Raw genomic sequence first — 19,009 nt, forward strand, 5'->3', positions numbered from 1 at the left:
AGTTTTAGAGCAGCGGAGGAATCCTAAATTGTGTGCACTCTTTTACAGTGGCCTGGAGGAGGTTAGGTAGCCCTGATTTGCTGCACCGATCCAGAGGAGAAAAGACATCTGAGACACCATGGTATTTTAGACTGATCAGTCCCTGGCTGCCCTCTCTAGAGTTTCACATGTATCCAAGACACCAAAGGGAAAACAAGAGCATCATGACCTCTAAGTGCCTCCTTCACTTTTAACCAGAAAGATCAATTTAGTTGTATATAAGGGAATATTGTTAACAAAAGCGATATTTACAACAACAATTCCCATGAGTAGTATATTTTATATTTTGTATCCACTTCTTTCAATCCTTATAAATGGGGTAGTTATCTAAATTTACATAAAAGAAAACTGGTTGTCTAGTCACTCAATCAGTAAGCTGTGGGCTGTAACATCCATCTGCAGCTTCTCAATGCTATACCAGTGTCACACAAAATGCCACAGGTATGTCCACACTTATTTAAGTGACGTTCTGTTAAACATTTCTAACAAGTATTTATATTATTGAATATTAGAAAAAATATAATCGGTTTCACAGTATTTCAGGTCTTAGTATGCCAAAACTAAAATTGCTCACCTAAAAAAGTATACGTTTATTAACTATATAACTTCCCTGTACAGTTAAAGATGTGTTGTATTATCTAAGTCGGTATTTCCTAAAGTATGATTTTTTGAATACGATACTGCCAACATCCTCACCAATAAAATCAGTTTAAGAAACACTGTACATGATACTTCACTCTTGAAGATTTCTAATATACAGTTTACTACTAGAGGTTTTGTTAAGTCCCACAGTCAGGAAATCTGTTTATATGTGTTAAACTCAAGTTATTCAAACATATTTAATCAATAGAACTTTTGTTTTTCAAGTCTCGCCTTACTAATTATGAGAGTGAAAATCTAAGTTAATTTGTGTTTAAGTTCAAAAAAGCCCCAGATATTTTATTTATATGAAGAACAAGAATAAATAAAGATTCCAAAAGAATTATTTAAGAAAGGGGACAATGAGCTTGTCAAACTATGCAGAGAGAGCCTAAGCACAGAAACACCTATGAAAAGGTGAATCACAGAACTGCAGAGACAAGCCGACAAAAAGAGGGAACACAGCAGACAGATCTCCTTCCCTACACAAGTCATCATGTGTATCCAGTCTGCTGTATCATCAGGAAACTGATGCTCCATGGGCCTCCATAGCCATCGGGAAACTAAACAATCCTAGGTACAGCCAGCAGGAGATGCTTAAGACAACCTGGAGCCAAATGCTGCCCTATTAGACAACTCTATCTCTAGCCATTACCACAAATGTACCTCTTCTAATTACACATGATTCTGCAATATAGGTCACAATCAAGTCTCAGCAAAAATTCTCTCAGTGCAATTTCCCATAACACAAATGAAGTTGAAAATTCACTTTATAGGGCGAGTCAGAGGCAAAAATAAAGACAGCCTATTTTTTTTTTTTTGAGACGGAGTTTCGCTCTTGTTACCCAGGCTGGAGTGCAATGGCGCGATCTCGGCTCACCGCAACCTCCGCCTCCTGGGTTCAGGCAATTCTCCTGCCTCAGGCTCCTGAGTAGCTGGGATTACAGGCACACGCCACCGTGCCCAGCTAATTTTTTGTAATTTTTAGTAGAGACGGGGTTTCACCATGTTGACCAGGATGGTCTCGATCTGCCGACCTCGTGATCCACCTGCCTCGGCCTCCCAAAGTGCTGGGATTACAGGCTTGAGCCACAGCACCTGACCGAAGACAGCCTATTTTAACTTTATCCAGAGTACCTTATTTTGCCCATCATTTTCTAATTATATGGACTTGGTCCAAGTACATAGAATCATTAGCAGGACATCAGTTATACTAATGGTAGATGTCTTCACAGACAAATGCTGTATTTAAATAGGTAGACAGTTTTTTTAAATGCAAATAGCTTTTCTGTATTCATGCTCAACCACAAATGAAGTTAGAAAATTATGTTGAAAGCATTGCATTTATCCACAATGGCGTTATCATGTTTTCAATGTTGTCTTGGTAATTTTGTGTTGCACTAAATATTTAAAAAATTAAAAACAAAGATTTCTGAATATAAAACTTTTAGTAAATTAAGAAATATTTATAGTCCTGAAATGCTGTTGCCTAACCAGAAACAGGAGGGGGAAGACTCTTCTTAAAATTCTAATTACTTATTATTACTACTACAAACTCAAGATAAGTTTACTCAATAAATATTTATCAAACACTTGTTCTGTGCCTAGTTCTGTGTAAAGTCTTGGAAATGGAAGATATGAGTAAGACACAGCTTGTAACCTCATGGAGCTCACAGAGGGAGAGCCACTTCCCTGCCCCACCCCCAACACCCACATAACACAATTAGGTTTAAGATAAGCTGGACTGTAATATGTCCTAAAAGGACAGCATTCAAACAGGGCAAGATGATGGATCAAGACAACATAGGGAACAGAAAAGGGTGAAAAAAGGCAAAGAACTGAGGCAGACCAAGGCAGTATTCATTGCCTTTTACCAATATTACAGTTCTAAGAACTGTATCAACTACGGGACCTTTACAGCGTCTGATCCACTAAGCATTGTGACTTTATCTGATTACAGAAATTTGTGCCTGAACAAGTCATCCCTTTGTAATTCACATTTTTTCAATGAAAATAACTTTTTACTGATTATATGTATGTGAATGTATGTGTATTTGATTTAGAATAAACAGATTGGCTGGGCTCAGTGGCTCATGCCTGTAAACCCAGCACTTTGGGAGGCCAAGATGGATGGATCACCTGAGGTCAGGAGTTTGAGACCAGCCTGACCAATATGGTGAAAGCACGTCTCTACTAAAAATTACAACCATTAGCCGGGCGTGGAGGCAAGCGACTGTAGTCCCAACTACTCAGGAGGCTGAGACGGGATAACTGCTTGAACCCAGGGGCCAGAGGTTGCGGTGAGCCAAGATCGCGCCACAGCACTCCAGCCTGGGTGACAGAGTGAGACAAAAAAAGATCAAATTATGTAAAGGTTTTACATTTGCTTTTCTCGTTGAAATCTTTCCATGTTGAGCAGTACTTCTCAAACCTTGATAGGCATAGGAATCACTTGGGAATCTTGATAAAATGCAGATTTTGATTCAGTAATTCTGGATGAACATTTCTGAGATTTTGCATTTCTGACAAACTCCTAGGTGATACCAGAGTTGTTGCTTTGACTACTAACCGTACAGAGATTAACTTATTCTTTATAATGGATCATTCATATTCAGTTTCTCTAATTATTTAACAGCTTCCATTATTAGTGGCTTTCACTTTGTTTTCAGGTTTTTGCTGCCACAACAATTAGACCGGTCGTTTTTTTCCTGTCATTTCTGCATCTTTTACAGGCTACCTCTTTTTTACTTCTAAATAGCCCAGGGTTCAGTGAACCTGGAATGGTGCTATTGGCTTAAAATGTGTTTAACACCTGTCTACAAAGCACTTGATACAGTTACCACTTTCTGGGTCCCTTAAACACTATGCTGCTGAATTTATGCAGTGTTCCAGCACTGCTATAACCTGTCTTGGTCAATTCCATCTCTCCCCTGCGACTACTTTAGACACATTAAGAACTTATTGTACTAGAATGAATGCATTCTAGTCCTTTGGACACTTCACTACCATCCGTAATTGCTAAACATCCTAGATATTTAGGAAGTCAGAATTCGTACTTACTGAAACAACTTATTTTGGCATTTAACATGTTGGGGCATTTTAAGCTAACAAACCCTTAAAATGAAAAACTTGTTTTTAAAGCTTATTTTTCTAATGTATTAAACTCAATTATACTCAGTCAGTTCTAATGCTGGAATGCCCATTTTTAAATTTCCTGTCTAGGTATAATTTTCTCTTGCTGAATTCTTTAAATGTTTATCATGAAGAATTGTTCTTCTGAAAGTATGTCATATGGGAATGCAATTATGAATTTGGCACTTCTAGTTTTTATATCAATGGCATTTTTGCTGTTTCTTAGTAATTGCACAAACCTGCAAACAGACAGTAATTACAGACAATATTCTTGTTTAACAGGTTCAGAACATGTCCCAGTCTATTGAGGTCTTAAACTTGAGAACTCAGAGAGATTTTCAATATGTTTTAAAAATGGAAACCCAAATGAAAGGGCTGAAGGCAAAGTTTCGGCAGATTGAAGATGATCGAAAGACACTTATGACCAAGCATTTTCAGGTAGGTTTGACTTCTGCAATCTTGTCAATCCAAATCAGACCCTAAGTAGGATGGACAGCAGTGGAGCACTCAGCTAGAAATGACCGTTCATTGGCCCATATATGCAAGGGAAAAGACTCGTGGAGAATTTCAGTCATCTCTCCACTGAAACTGACCATTAGCAGCTGACAGGAAGACACAGAAGGCTTGCTATGAAAAAAGCCTCATCCTTGTAGAGTTTGGTGGAGAGGGAAACCCCAAGGAAAAGTAATAATTAAATTATAAATATTTCTCAAATGGTTTCATGCCCTGCTAATATGAAGAAAGATGTAGATGACATAAATTTTCGAAAGAAATAACTATGCCATAAATATGAGCATATAGAGAGAGTTATTTTATACTTTATACAAGTCAAGTCTTTTTTCTAGATTTTAAGTGTTTTATTGGCAATTATTTACAAATACTGAAGATGGAGAAATAAATTATGCTATGTGGACATTTGTTAACTATGTATAAAAGAGATATGAATTTTAAGGAAAAATTCTTGGTCTGATAATGTAGTTTGAGCTTCTGTTAAAAGTAAATCATCTGCCTTTCCAAGGCACAGCCCATAATTCATAAAACACACTACGGTTGCCCACTTAACAGCCTCTGTTTTTCTTGCCAATTAGGAAGTGAGATTCACTGCTGATGTTGAGGGAGTGGATCTGAATTCAAGCCCTTGGGCAAGGAAAGGAGCACTTCCTGCACCTAATGGTGGCAAGTGGGGAGCTAGCGAGGAACATGTAACAGAGTCTCTGCATAACACATTTTAATGTGGCAGAAAGTTTCATGGTTTTGTAATTTTCTTCAGTGGTACTCAAGAGACTGAGTAGAGAGGTATGGAAGAGAATTATACCCTGAACTGGATTTAAAGCTTTACCAAGAAGGTCATAACAGAAGTAAAAGAGGGAGAGGAAGTTGAGGGTATTGAAACGAGAGGGAATGGAAGTGATTAATCATGAGGTTTAAATTGAATAGAGAAGTAAACAAAGCCAGCAGGTTAAGATATTAGGACAAATTAGAGCAAGACTTGGAAGATACAATAATAAGTTTAAAGATTATTGAAAATGAAAGTATGAGTGAAATGGATAAATAGGAAACTTATGGATAAATGGTAAAGACAGAAGTATATGAGGTTGAAGAGCAAAAGAATTAATTTTAGGCAGTATTTATTGAGCCCATACCACACACAAAGTACGGCTGGCCCCTCTGCTGGATGTATTAACGTAATCTCTCTTCTATGAAAGACAACTCACACACAGGTGAATTGATAGTGAGTAGAGGCATAAGCATTACTTAAGAGCACAAAGGGAAGAGCAATTAATTTTGTTTTAAACAGGAGAAGAATTACAGGAAAGCAGTTTGGGACTAGTGACCCTACCCCTCCACTACTAAGTTATAGGGGGTCAAGAAAACCAAAAGATTTTCTGTGTCAATTTTCAATGCTCAGAGTTAGAGTGTAGACGGTAAAGTAACAATGTGAATCTAATGTTGAGGTCATCGGCAAAGTAGAAAATAGTAAGCTGGCATTTAGTTGTGGGAAGAGCATTCCTAGAAGGAACTAACCAGGAGGAGAGGATCTGAGATTGCTTGGTGGAGATGGACAATGCAGTGAGAATTCTGTAAAGCCCAAGGACAGCTTGAGAGTGTCAGGGTTGACAGGGCTGAGGAATGTGTAATGAAGTATGTTCATCTTTGGGAACTTTTGAGAGAAGACAGAAAACAAAGAAACAAAAAAAGATAAAAGCTGAGATAAACCCAAAGAAATAATGTGCCTAGTCTATAAATTTCCTAGCAGCAAATTAGCCAGACTACTAATAAGAAAACAATTTACAGGCCGCAGCACCATGTGGCATAATGGTTTGGATTTTCCTAGTTCATGTAATACAAGTATATGCTGAAGTTATATGTTAAAATTCAAATAACAGTAATGATTACAACAATAGCTATTTTTGGAACAATTATACATATTCAAGGCACACCTCTGAGCACTTTCAGTATATTAACTGTATAATCCTCACAACAATCTTGTAACTCAGGCACTATTTTCATATCCAGTTTAAAGATAAAGAAACTGATGCACAAAGAGTGTGTTTGTCCATTCTTACACTGCTATAAAGATCTGCCCTGAGACTGGGTAATGTGTGAAAGAGGTTTAATTGACTTACAGTTCTGCATGGCTGGGGAAACCTCAGGAAACTTACAATTCTGGCAGAGGGCGAAGCAGACACTTTCTTCACAAGGCAGTAGGCTAGAGAGAGAGAGAGAGAGAGACAGAGAGTATGAATGCAGAAGTACCACACTTTAAAACCATCAGCTTTCATGAGAACTCAGTATCAGAGCATGAAAGAAACAGCCCCCATGATCAAATCGCCTTTCACCTGGTTCCTCCCCTGACATGTGCGAATTACAATTTGGGATGAGATTTAGGTGGGGACACGGAGTCAAATCATATCAAAGAGGTTGAGTACTTTATCAAGAGACCTGTATCTAATATGCATTAGAACCAAGATTCAAACTCACAAAATCCAACTCCAGACCCATACCTCCTAATATTAATGCTGCATTGCTTCTCCAAGTAGACTTTAGGTCTCTGAATTACAAATAATAATAATTATGTGCTCAACATATATTCGTGGAATTTATTTATTTGTTGAATCCTACCATGAGTTGGATTTTGCTCTGTGCTGGTACTAAACTGGAAAAGAGGAAATGGAACATTCCAAAGTAAATTCAATATTGAAGAACACTTTAAAAAAATCTTCTTGATATGCAATTTCCATCTTCTCAAGAACACTAAGTAGGTTTTGTTTTCTACACTCTTTCGGATAGACAGCTTATGCCAACGACTATACTGGAGACTGTCATTCTTATATGAAGGAATTGATGTTGGCTCTACTCTAGCTGAGAACTTGGCTGTGAAAGCAACATAGTAGAAAGTGAAATTCTAGAAGTGATTAGCAAACAAGATCTATGCTACTCTACGTTAACCTTTTAAGTATTTGATTTGAGCACCGGGTGGGTTTCCAATGCTCTCATACAAGTTTCAAGAGTTTCACAATTGATTGCCAATAATCAAATTATGAATGTTGAAAAGATTAATGAATAGATATACCTGGTTTTGAATTGAGGGAGAAAAAAAGCTACCAACATTTTGATATCTCATTGCTTGCTATTAAATATGCCCATGGTAGAATGTAAAACCTTTCATTGTAACAGTTGTTATAATGTGCAGAAAATGATACTACCAGAAATATTCTCATTAAAATCCTAATGAAACGATTGTGTCTTCCTTTAGGGATGCCACAAGATACTCTAACTAATAAGTCTATTTCCAAATGAGCTGACAAAATGAGCAAAGCTCTACAATTCTGCCTTTTGAATGTGATATTTATGAATCTTTCTCATTATTAAGTCTCTTCTTAGCCTCCCACTCAATATGTATATGTGAACAAATTCAAAGATCCTGAACTTACAGAGGAAGTTGGAAATTTCCCCACAAGAAACTCAAGCCCATAAATCAGGGCAGCAATGGGAGTTCCTGCTATTTTAATGCATTTATAGTAATAACGTCTGAAGAATGTAATTTAAAAAATGCAATTTTCAGTGTACAGTATGATTTCTGACAGCACCTATGTATTATTTTCAAATAATCATAGGAGGTACAACTCTTTCCACAAATGATATTATTTCCCATAAATTCACAGTATGGAATCAAACTGCTGAACTATATATATATATATATATATTTATATTTGACCATGCCTATTGAAATATATAATACACATACACACACACACTTTGTGTGATACACTTTGTGTGTGTGTGTTGTTTGTCTGATGAAAATCAATGCTTCAGTTTCAAACAACTCTGTGTAACTGGCTCATATGTTACATAAACTATGCACCTGGGTTCTTAAAGAGTTAATTCACTACAGGGGCAAGCAATTCTGCCTTACATAATGACCTCTAAAGTATCTATGTTAAGATAAATGGAGTCGAAGTATAGGTAATAATTCAAAATAGGAAACAGTAGCATTTTTGAGCTACTTTCTTTGAGCCTTGGGAAGCTTCACATGATTTATTATGCTTACTGAACTTACCTTCATAATGAAGTTGTTTTAAAATGGATATTAAAAAGATCTAGGAATACCTGAGAACAAAGGAAAACAGAATTGGCAGATGGTCATGATGGGAAAATTCTACGTGTCAGAAAAATGCTGATCCAAATTCCAAAATTGTCTGTATGTTCCCCATAACATGGATATCTGATAGGTGAGTGATTAGACTCAACTGAGCAATTAGAGGGTATTTGACCTATTTCCAATCACTTTATTCAAACTGAATTCATAATTAGAAGATGGATTCTGCTTATATTTCCTAACTAGATAATGCATTGTTCCCTCTATAAATTTTTAGCAGAAAATGAGATAGTATATAACCCATAGTTTCTACCAGAGGAAGTTTTTTAAATTATGATAAGGCTACATTTGTTACAGAAAAGTTACTGAAATAAATGGACTTACTACTAATAATCACATGGCCACTTAAATTTTCACAAAATACTTAATTTCAACCAAAAATCAATAAGGAATTTTGAAGTTGTTTTAATAATTTCCTTTAGTGTCATAATGAAAAGAACAGAGCAGCGTGATCTGTTTTAAATGGCTCTCAGGAACAATAGGCTGCTTTTCACAGGAGTTGAAAGAGAAAATGGATGAGCTCCTGCCCTTGATCCCCGTGCTGGAACAGTATAAAACAGATGCTAAGTTAATCACCCAGTTTAAGGAGGAAATCCGGAATCTGTCTGCCGTCCTCACTGGAATTCAGGAGGAAATTGGTGCCTATGACTATGAGGAACTACATCAAAGGGTGCTGAGCTTGGAAACCAGACTTCGTGACTGCATGAAAAAACTAAGTGAGTATGACAATTTCATTTGTCTAAGTTACGTTTTTATGTAGTTTCAAAGAAAATTGGGTTCTTACGTTTTATAAAGAGTCATAAAATATCTAATTCTAAGAAATCAGAGCCTAAGTGTGAAACGTCCCCTAATGACTTAAGCATATCTAGGTACTCTGAAGACTAACGGTTTCTTGATTTTTAGGGCACTGTGTTACCATTTGGTGGCTTCACATAAGTAGTCTGGCAAATACAGTCAACTCTACTGACTACACTAGTGGACATACATTTTATTTTCCAATATGTGATTATCAGTCATTGCTTGGCCAGGGGAAATAGAAGCCTTTGTTGCTGTTGTTGTTGTTGTTAGTGGGGAAATTTAGCGACTAGGGAGAAGTAAGTTACCCTGGAACCAAATGTTAAACAGAAATTATTAAAGTAAATGGAAACAGGTCCCAACTGCTCCAATCTACCGAAGAAATGAAAAGCAGGCAGCTACTTAAAGGTAGTCGCCACTGTGTAAGGAGTCAAGTGTGTGGCCTGGGTCACGGGCTCTAGTTCTTGCCTCCTAAAATGTGTGGTCCAACCTGGTCTGAGTTACAAACTCTTTCATGGCATCCATGAGCCAAATTATTCAGTCGAAGTCAACATGGGACTAGTCCGCAACTTGAATGTAAAATAAACAAGTAGGCATGAATTGAATAGGAGGAGTGGTAAGTTTATTACGGATCAGTATTTTAGTTGTGACATGATGTGACATGACAAGGAGAGCAACTCCCTACCTATAGAAAGTGTTCTCTCAAGATAAATAAAACCTTTTGTGGAATAAAATAACCGGGAAGAGGAGTAAAGCATTAAAAAAGAATGATTATTTCTGGTAAAGAAAACTTCAGTGAACAAATGTAAACATTTAAAACACAATTTGAGTGGCTGACAAGAACATTTTAAAGACTGTTTTACAAATATGCTTCATGTGATAAAAAGAAATCCAAAATGCTAAATGTTACATTCAGCTATCACAGCCTCAAAATAGTGTGGGATATTGCTACATCACAGGCTCCACTGTCATCATACCAGGATTTCTAAGAGAATCCAACAAGGTGAATCAGAAGGAAATAAGGTAAACCTGAAGGCCTAAACACATGTCCAAGATCCTCAGCTCCTTACTCCTCATCAAACACAGTCTACACTCTTTCATCTGCAGTTTGTCTTCTAACAATCAACTATGTGTAATAGAATGTGTCTTGCTAGACTTTTTTTCTGAGGACAAGAGAACAATGTGTATCATGTTCACTCTACGTGTTGGACCTTCCAATGCCCAGAAAATTGCCTGGATAAGAAAAGACACTCGATAAATATTTGGTGAATAAATTTACTCTATAAGGAATCAGAGGAATAATTTCTATTATTATCATTTCAAGTAGTATTACCCATTTCAAGTAGCAGAGAATGATCTGTTTTACTTGTAACAAGAAATGCATCTTTTTAGCCACATCCTATTTGAGTCAAAATGGCAGGGCGTGATGAGACTAAGCAAGGGAAAAGTTATTCATTTACATAGCACTTAAATAATTTTTTAATGTGCTCTGCTTTTATAGTTCAAGTAGTACAGTTTATGGCTAACATACAATAGGCAAACATTACTTACATTAGGAAATTCTGCTGTTATATTTGTTTTTTTTATATTAAGAAATATCTTTAGTTCAATGCTCATATTAGTGACAGGGCTTGCCAGATGGTGTCTTCCCCCAAATAAGATAAGAAGTAAATCTCAAATGAAGAATTACCCAGTCTCCTCAATATCCACATTACTTAGGGGGTTACAAAGAAATATCCCAATGCATTTTGCATTAACTCATAAAACATCTGGTTAAAGATTTTCTGCAAGAGACAGTCTGTAGGATTTGTCTGGGTAGCGCTTTGACTTACTTTTGAGGAGGAGGCCCATTTGTTAGAGAAACCATTCCAGACCCTGAGAATCAGTTCACTCTTTTATTCCTAGCATATCACAATCAACCCAAGCCCATAGGCATTGCATGTAGCGAGCCAGCATCTGCTAAGTAAAAATGCACTCTACTGAAGCAAGGACAGGCAATAGGCTGATTCTAGTTAGTAAACCCCTTGAAACTTAAAGTATGTCAGTTATGTTTTTGAGTGAACAATACAGAAAACTCCCGGATTTGTTGTTTTAGAAATGAGCTTTCCTTCTACAGGTATTCTGTCTGCTTTACTAGATGGAAATAATCTGTACTGCAGTTGGGTAGTTCTATATTTTCCCCAGCTCTTTTTTAATCCCACTTGTTTGTTTTTTCTCACCCACATATTGCATCTTCCAATACTGAAAATGATATTTTGGACCAGGAGGGTTAATCTAAGTAGACCATATTCATCCTTTTTATTCTTCCTACCGAACTTTGCATAATATTTGTATAGTGTCCTTATGCTTAGGACTTGATTCTTAATATTTGCAACATCACGGATCTTTTCAATTAATTTTCTCCAGTGGACCACAATGTTAGAAATAATTCAATTGACAAATAAACTGCATTAGTTAATCAATATTTATTTTATTTTAGCTAATCTAAAATAAAACTTGGCAACTAATATAACATAAATATCAAACAGCAATAAAATCGGTACTCAACTTTCTTATTTAATCAGATGGTTGCTGTATAAGTTAATTGAGGTGACGCTATGAAATACTTAAAATAGTTCCTATGTTTCACAAATGCGTAGATTATTAGCGGCCCTCAGCTTCTTATTCACTTAGTAGAGAGGCCATTGCCACCAACAATGAATCTAACTCTTTCGTGCTTTTTATCTCAAGAACTGGGTAGATTTTACTATCCCATCACGTTTAAGTCAATTGGCCACTTACTGAGCATCTCCTGAGGAAAAAGGATATTTTATCAACTGGATCACAGCCCTTAATTACAATGTAGAAAACATCCAGGCAGAGCCATACAGTCCTAATACAGTGAAATATAAAGCCACATGGTAGCTGAAAAAAAAATAAATGAATCCTCATATTTTCTATATTTTAAAAGAGCCACTCTATTTGAAAGAAGATGTCTGGTAGTATATATTCTATATATTGCATAAATGTGTGTATGTATATACACAACTGCAGAAGAAATCAAACATATAACTTTGAGTTTATCAGTAGGTTATACTTTGATTAACACTCAATTTAGTATTTACATTTTCTGGCCATTGGTACAGTTTGGATCAATTCATCTCTGAGAACCCTTTAACTCCAAGTCTAATATTATCTCATAAGTAAGTGTCTGATTATCCATCTATCAGAATGCATGGACTTCAGGAAGAAAACTGATGTTAACTTTAGGACCATTAACAGAAGGAAAGAGAAAAAAACATATCAGAGGTTCAATTGCTCCAAAAGGGTCTATAATCCAGTTGCTATTGTGCTCAGATCTAGAGTGGGACATTGGATAATTATAGAATCGTCAATATAGTAACAAGAGCAAGAAGACTTATTCATCAATGGCATCTTCACTCTACACAAATGCTTCTCAACCCACACAGCCAATTAGGAGAGGGTAGAAATAGATTAGAGAGAAACAATAAAATTACAACAATGATGAATGTGTTTTCCCTCACTTTTTCAGGGGATTTGCTTTTAAATAAATGTCACAGCGTACATCACATGAATTTTAAGATGCTAAAAAACAAGCTAGTCTCATTGCCTGCAAGTTCTAAGTTACCCTCAAATAAGGCCCTGAAGGAAACATAAGTCATCAAGACCGCTAGGGCACCATGGGCACTATTTTGCTTATTCCTACTACAGAATTAATTAAAGGTTTGAGGAAATTGGGAAACTGTCTCAACAATGCACCCTCTGGCCTGAATGAGGTACAGTAATGTCCTTTTCCAAGTACTTAATGTACTCCAATGAAAGACAGAAGAGAATAAAATCCCCTTTTCTTAATTGAATCATGTCATATTCCTAGATATGGAGAACGTAATTGTATGTATGTGAGAATTCGACTGAAAACATGGTACAGTTTGTACACACCCCTAAGAACACCAAAAAGATACTTAATGTAGATTATAATAAGGGTTTCCAGCTTTCCATTCCTCTGCCCCCAACTCCTTTGTGTTAGTGCTGTTTTAGGGCAATGGTTTGGTGCCATCTAGTGAACCACTGGATTCTAGTACACAGTTTTCAGACTTCATGTTTAACGGAAGGAACATTAGAATCTTAAGGTCACAAGTAGAGACTTGAGTTCACTGTCTTTACTGTTTATGCCAAATTAGTTTTTAAACAAGAACCAAATTATATGCTAATACTTTTATTTAACAATTATTTATTGACTCCCTAATGTGTCCTGGCACTTTGCTATAGGTATTTGTGGATATAAAGATGGGAAGGAGACCATCTCCCTCTTCCTGTCAAGGTTACATTTTAGTGGGGACAACTGACACATAAGTAAATAACTTCAGCAATATTGAGTGCCTACCGCTTGACATGCATGAGACCAGCTGCTTTACATGTGCTAGTTCCAATCTAAGCAAGAACTCTAAGTGAGGCATTAGCATCAACAACTTACCTAAAACAGATACTCAGAAAGTTTAAAGTAACTTGTCAAAGATTCATGTTATAGGCAATCACTTTACATGGAAGTTCTACTGAGTTCAAAGACTGAGATTTCTTCCCCCATGCATAATGTCTTTTGTGAGGTACATACAATAATAAAGAAACCCCCAGATACCTCAGTAACTTTAATTTGATGAATAGAATCACCATTCACCCAATTGTTGTAGAAAAATGATGCTAAATTCATTCTTGATTCTTTTCTGAACTTCGCACCGCCATGCAATCACCACATCTTTTATCTGCCTTCTCACCGATCTCTCACAGGGTACATCACATGAATTTTAATTTTAACCACCTCTTATACATCCTCACTTCCACCAGCCTAATTCAGAGTGTCATTCATGATTTTTCAACTGAATTACTCAAATGCCCTCCTAACCATTTACTTTAGCTCTCTATCACTAAAAAGTATTTAGTGTGGATGATTTTCCAAAACAAGTCTTGCTGTATTACACCTGTATTCAAGTGGTTTACCTTTAAAGTGTAATCCAAACACCTTTGCATGCTTTATCTTCATGAAATGGACTCTGCCTGATTCTCCAGGCCTTGAGTTCTCATGTTCTCATGATGTGCTCACTCTAAGCTTTAACCATTCTACTCTTCCAGTTTCTCAATTGTACGTGCTTTCTTTAGCTCCTTGTGGTTGAACTTGCTCTCCCTTGTCATGGAACACTCTTTCTTCCCACTTTAACTATTCCCTGATTGTCCCTTAATGTGGTTGGATTCCCCTGGCACGATCTCCCACAACCCCCTCCCTTACTCTCCCATGACATTTAATACATTAACACATTTTACAGAAAATGCTCATTTGATTTCTTTTAATCTTTACACCCTTATAGATAAATTGCTGCTGCACTGAGAATTCGGAAACCATCAGTGTCTCGTTCTAGTGGAATTTCTAGAGACTATCACAATATACCTGAAACATAGTAGACAAAAATTAGTGTCCGCAATTTCATTTTTAAAATCAAAAGCTGTAGGTTGCTTTTCAAGAAATAAATCAGTGTATGTCAAATATAAAATGCATCTATAGCTTTTACTAAGCCAAAAAGCTTTGAGGGGAAAGGAAAATAAAAGCACAGCCCTTTTTCACATTTGTTGTCATTGCCAACTATTCTCTCTTCAATGGCAATGCAGTATTTCATTCCAAAACACCTTATACTTTGCTTTATTAGCACTTAAACGAGAGACACTGAAGACCTCAGTAAAAGCAGGAATTAGCGAAAAAGCCAAACTGTGTGCCTGAGGTACAGAGGAGTGAGGTTTGACTCGGAAATGCAATAGAGGAAATTTATAAGACTATGCCCTTAAATTGAATCTTCAAAAAAGTCACTTACAAAAAACCATCTTGCTCTTCCTAAAATTCCAGTTTGTAAAACAGAACGGCCACATCTCCATTGTCTATGTATTTGACTTATTCTTCTGGTTCTCTGGAAACTTAGTTATATTTTAGCCACATTTTTAGCAACTGGTAAATTTTATCATAAATTTATTTATCATCAATCCTCCTCTTTTTACCTCCTACATGTTTCTAGATTACAACCAAATTGTAAGCCTTTGAATGATATAAAACCTGTATTTCCAAAGGCAAACACGAATTGCCAAATTAGTTGGGATTTTATAACACAATTCATCATTCAGTTTGAATGCTGAACAGGCTTCTCCTTAAAGATATGTTCATAATATTGGCTTAATATCAGAAAAGGTAAAAGGACGAGTCAAGGAAATTTCAAAAATAATGAAGAGAGTGAAATTGTGTTAACTTTGAAAAGTGTGGGTTGTTTAGACATGTTTATATTAGTCTTGATCCCATTAGCCAGATAACTATTAGAAATGCATTCCAGTTCTCTATCCAATACAGTTTAATTATCCATTCTTATCCCTACCTTTCCCTCATTAGTATAACTAGTAGGGCTGGACATGCAAATAAAAGTTTAAATAATATAAATTCATTTTACTAACAAATGTATGGTACAGGCAGACTTATTTTAAGTACCTAAATAGATAGACTTTAAAGATCAAATCATATGTATTCCTTAATGCATGAGTTCTCTAATGGCCTTAAGTAAAAAGAAATAACATTCTGTTCAAAAGCATATTCAGTAATCCATATAATCTGTTTATAAGAACATGAGCTTAGGATTCAAATCCAGAAGCTATTAGTGCAGGATATTGCAGGGTACAATAATATTGTGTGTGTGTGTGTGTGTGTGTGTGTCTGTATAAATATATAAACAAAAGAGAGGACAGATGGTTTTTACACTGTTAGAGCAAACAGCTGATCTTCCTACTGAATCCCAAATGACATCTTTTCCTGAGCTACTGATTAATATATACGTATTGTAACTTATTATAAGAAATTTAATGTCCAAAAGTCATGAGAGAAATAAAATGGTCACTTCCTTCAGTTACTACATTTGGTAAAATGTAGGTTTCAGTACATTTTCTGAACATACGCAATGTGCAAATGCAGTATTTTATAAATGCTAATGTTTTCATATCCTACTGCAGACAGAAGAGCATAGTAGGAGAAAATCAATGAAGCAAGACTCCTAACTTCCTTCTTTGCCATCTACCTTTACAGGAACATTTGTCTTCCAGGCATTTGGGAAAATTATCCTTTCTGTCTGGCTCCCTTTGTCCTCATAAAAAGTGAGAGTAATGTGAGAAAGATAATGATTTACTTGAACAAAAGCTAGTTTGAGGAAGCTGAGAAATAAAAAAAAATGACTTTTATTGTTTATTTTATTTTACTACATTTTACAATACCTTTATTCCATTAAAATCTGGGATACCTATATTTACTTAACACTAAGGTCCACAAAATTATAACCAAAAACGCTGCCAGTTTGATGCATTCCTGTAACTTTAATTTTGCTAATTTCATTTGGCAAGTTGAATTCCAGCTTAGGAAATCAATAACCATTTGTAAGAGAAGCATCTACTAAGAAGAAATCAACATCAAGAGCTCTTTCTGTCAGCGTTTACTTCCTGCGAGTAAGGGTAGATGACAGTGATGATAAACATAATGCTGATGGTGTTATTTGATGACAACCACAAATACCACCTTCCCTCCATCAGCATGTACATGCTGTTGCTCCACTCTCTACTCAATGTTCCCATCATTAAAATGAAACAAATGTCAAGCTTCAGAAGTTTCATTTTGCAGATGAAGAACCTCCCCTCCGGAGAATAAGTGCATTGTCCAACATTATATGCTGATTGAATGCTGTGGCCTAGATTTGAAACCAGACTTCCTAACTCATGCCTCAGCGTTCAAACCTGGATGGAATATACCACTCTATGGACATTTCTTGGGAAATTAATGGGAATAAAAACTAACAGACACTCACACACACAAAAAAAATTATAAAAGGAAAGGTAGAAACATGATTACTCATGGTTACTAACCAGATTAAACTACCATCTGCTCATGGGCTTCATTTATTTAATTATTGTCTTTCACAGCATCAGCGCATTGCTCCCCACTATTTTTATAAACAAACCTTTCTTAAACAACATCAGCACAACAAAAAAAATTTCATGATCTCATCTTTTCCCACCCCTGTCTCCCCACTTCTTTTCCCTTGAAAGACTCTTAAATAGCTGCTGCTTTGGTTTACATTCTTTTCAAACCAACTTCAATTCATTTTCTGGGATCACCACTCTTCATCTGAGTTTTGTAATCAGCAGTGACTCTTGCTGCCAAATTTGATGGTCATTTCTTTCAACTTATGTTGCTGACATCTTTGTGCTATTTGTCATGGGTCAGTATTACATCCTTCTTAAAACACTTATTTCTTAATACCACATTATTTTTTTCTATCCCACGTATAGCTTATTATTGGGCTTCTTTACTGAGTCCTATAAATATTATGAGTTACAGAGCTCTGTGCTAGATGCCTTTACTTTTCTGTGTATGCCTTCTCTCTGAGGCAGTATGTAGCCCCTGGCTTTCACTGTTGTCATTATGCTGAAAACTGTCAAAACTGTTTTGTCAAAACTCAAACAAGTATCTGCTCCCTAGATTTATACACTGCTTCTACTGATATGTGTAATAGTCATGAACAACTTAGAATTGTCTCTGCTGGATTCTTGATTTTGCTCCCAAAACCATTCCTCCCTCAGTCTTTTCATCTGAGTAAATGACACCACAATCTGCCTAGCTAGACAAGCCAAAAATCTAGATGTTATCCTTATTTCTTTGAGGTTTTAAATTCCCTTACCTCACATCTAATCCAAAGCCTAATCTTACCAACTTTATTCTAAAAACATACCGCAAGTCCACCTACTTTTCTCTATCTCCACAACTGCCTCCATCATCTTTCGCCTAAATCAGCCTGATAACCTTTTAATGAGACATTATGTTACACTCTATCCACTCTACAATTAATTTTCTATACCGTAGCTAGAGACATCTTTCTAAGGTCAGCTTACATTCTGTCACTCCCTGACCCCTTTAAAATAATCCAATGGCTTTCCATCATTCATAGAATAAAATCCAAATATTTTCTTCACAAATTTTACAAACTTAACGTGGACTACTGGACTACTCATCCTCCAACCTCATTTTCTCTGTTCCAAGTGTATTGTAGACACAGTGATTTTTCTGTTTATTTGTTCCTCTTAACTCACCAAGCATACTGAGGCCTTTCCAAGAACAATAATAATAGCTAATATTTCTTAAGTACTTAGCTATGTACCAAGCACTATTTTAAACATGTAGCCTGTATTTCTTATTAAATCTTCTCAATAACAGTTTGATATAGATATTATTTCTATGTTGCCCATGAGACACTGAGAGGCTAAAAAATTGTTCAGGGTCCCCAGCGAATAAGGGATAAAATCAGGATTCAAATCCAGGCCAACTCTTTAACTCATGTCCCCAACCAGTTTTAAATGCTGCCTTCCCCTAGCTCATTCTCTAAATGGCTAAATCCACTAAACAGCTACTCCAGTAAATAAACTAAATGCCTAAATGTCCTTCTTTGTCAGGAAGATTTCAAATTAAATACCACACACTGAAAGGTTTTCCTTACCCTCCCAATATCAAGTAGCTTCCAGTCACTCTTCAAAAAATTGCCCTACTTGAATATTGGCATTATATTTACTTTTATGTGATATCTTTTTTCAGAGTTTTAGTTTATCTATAGTTTGCTTATTTGTTTATTTATTCTTTCTCCCTTCTCACCAAAATGTAAGCTTCATCAGAACAAAAGTGCC

General features: G+C 36.1%; 1 protein-coding gene across 3 annotated transcripts in view; it reads left to right on the forward strand.

Annotated features, from left to right (window-relative positions):
* OLFM3 (olfactomedin 3) overlaps window positions 1-19,009 on the forward strand; it is a 205,267-nt gene that overhangs the window by 173,584 nt on the left and 12,674 nt on the right. For all 3 annotated transcript variants that reach the window (XM_017974979.4, XM_035252272.3, XM_035252271.3), the window contains 2 exons: window positions 4,093-4,248; window positions 8,967-9,186. In XM_017974979.4, coding sequence (XP_017830468.1) covers window positions 4,093-4,248; window positions 8,967-9,186 — 376 coding nt within the window. The remainder of the gene's footprint in view (window positions 1-4,092; window positions 4,249-8,966; window positions 9,187-19,009) is intronic.

The sequence above is a fragment of the Callithrix jacchus genome, chromosome 7, assembly GCF_049354715.1.
Source record: "Callithrix jacchus isolate 240 chromosome 7, calJac240_pri, whole genome shotgun sequence".
In the NCBI taxonomy this organism is placed as follows: Eukaryota; Metazoa; Chordata; class Mammalia; order Primates; family Cebidae; genus Callithrix; species Callithrix jacchus.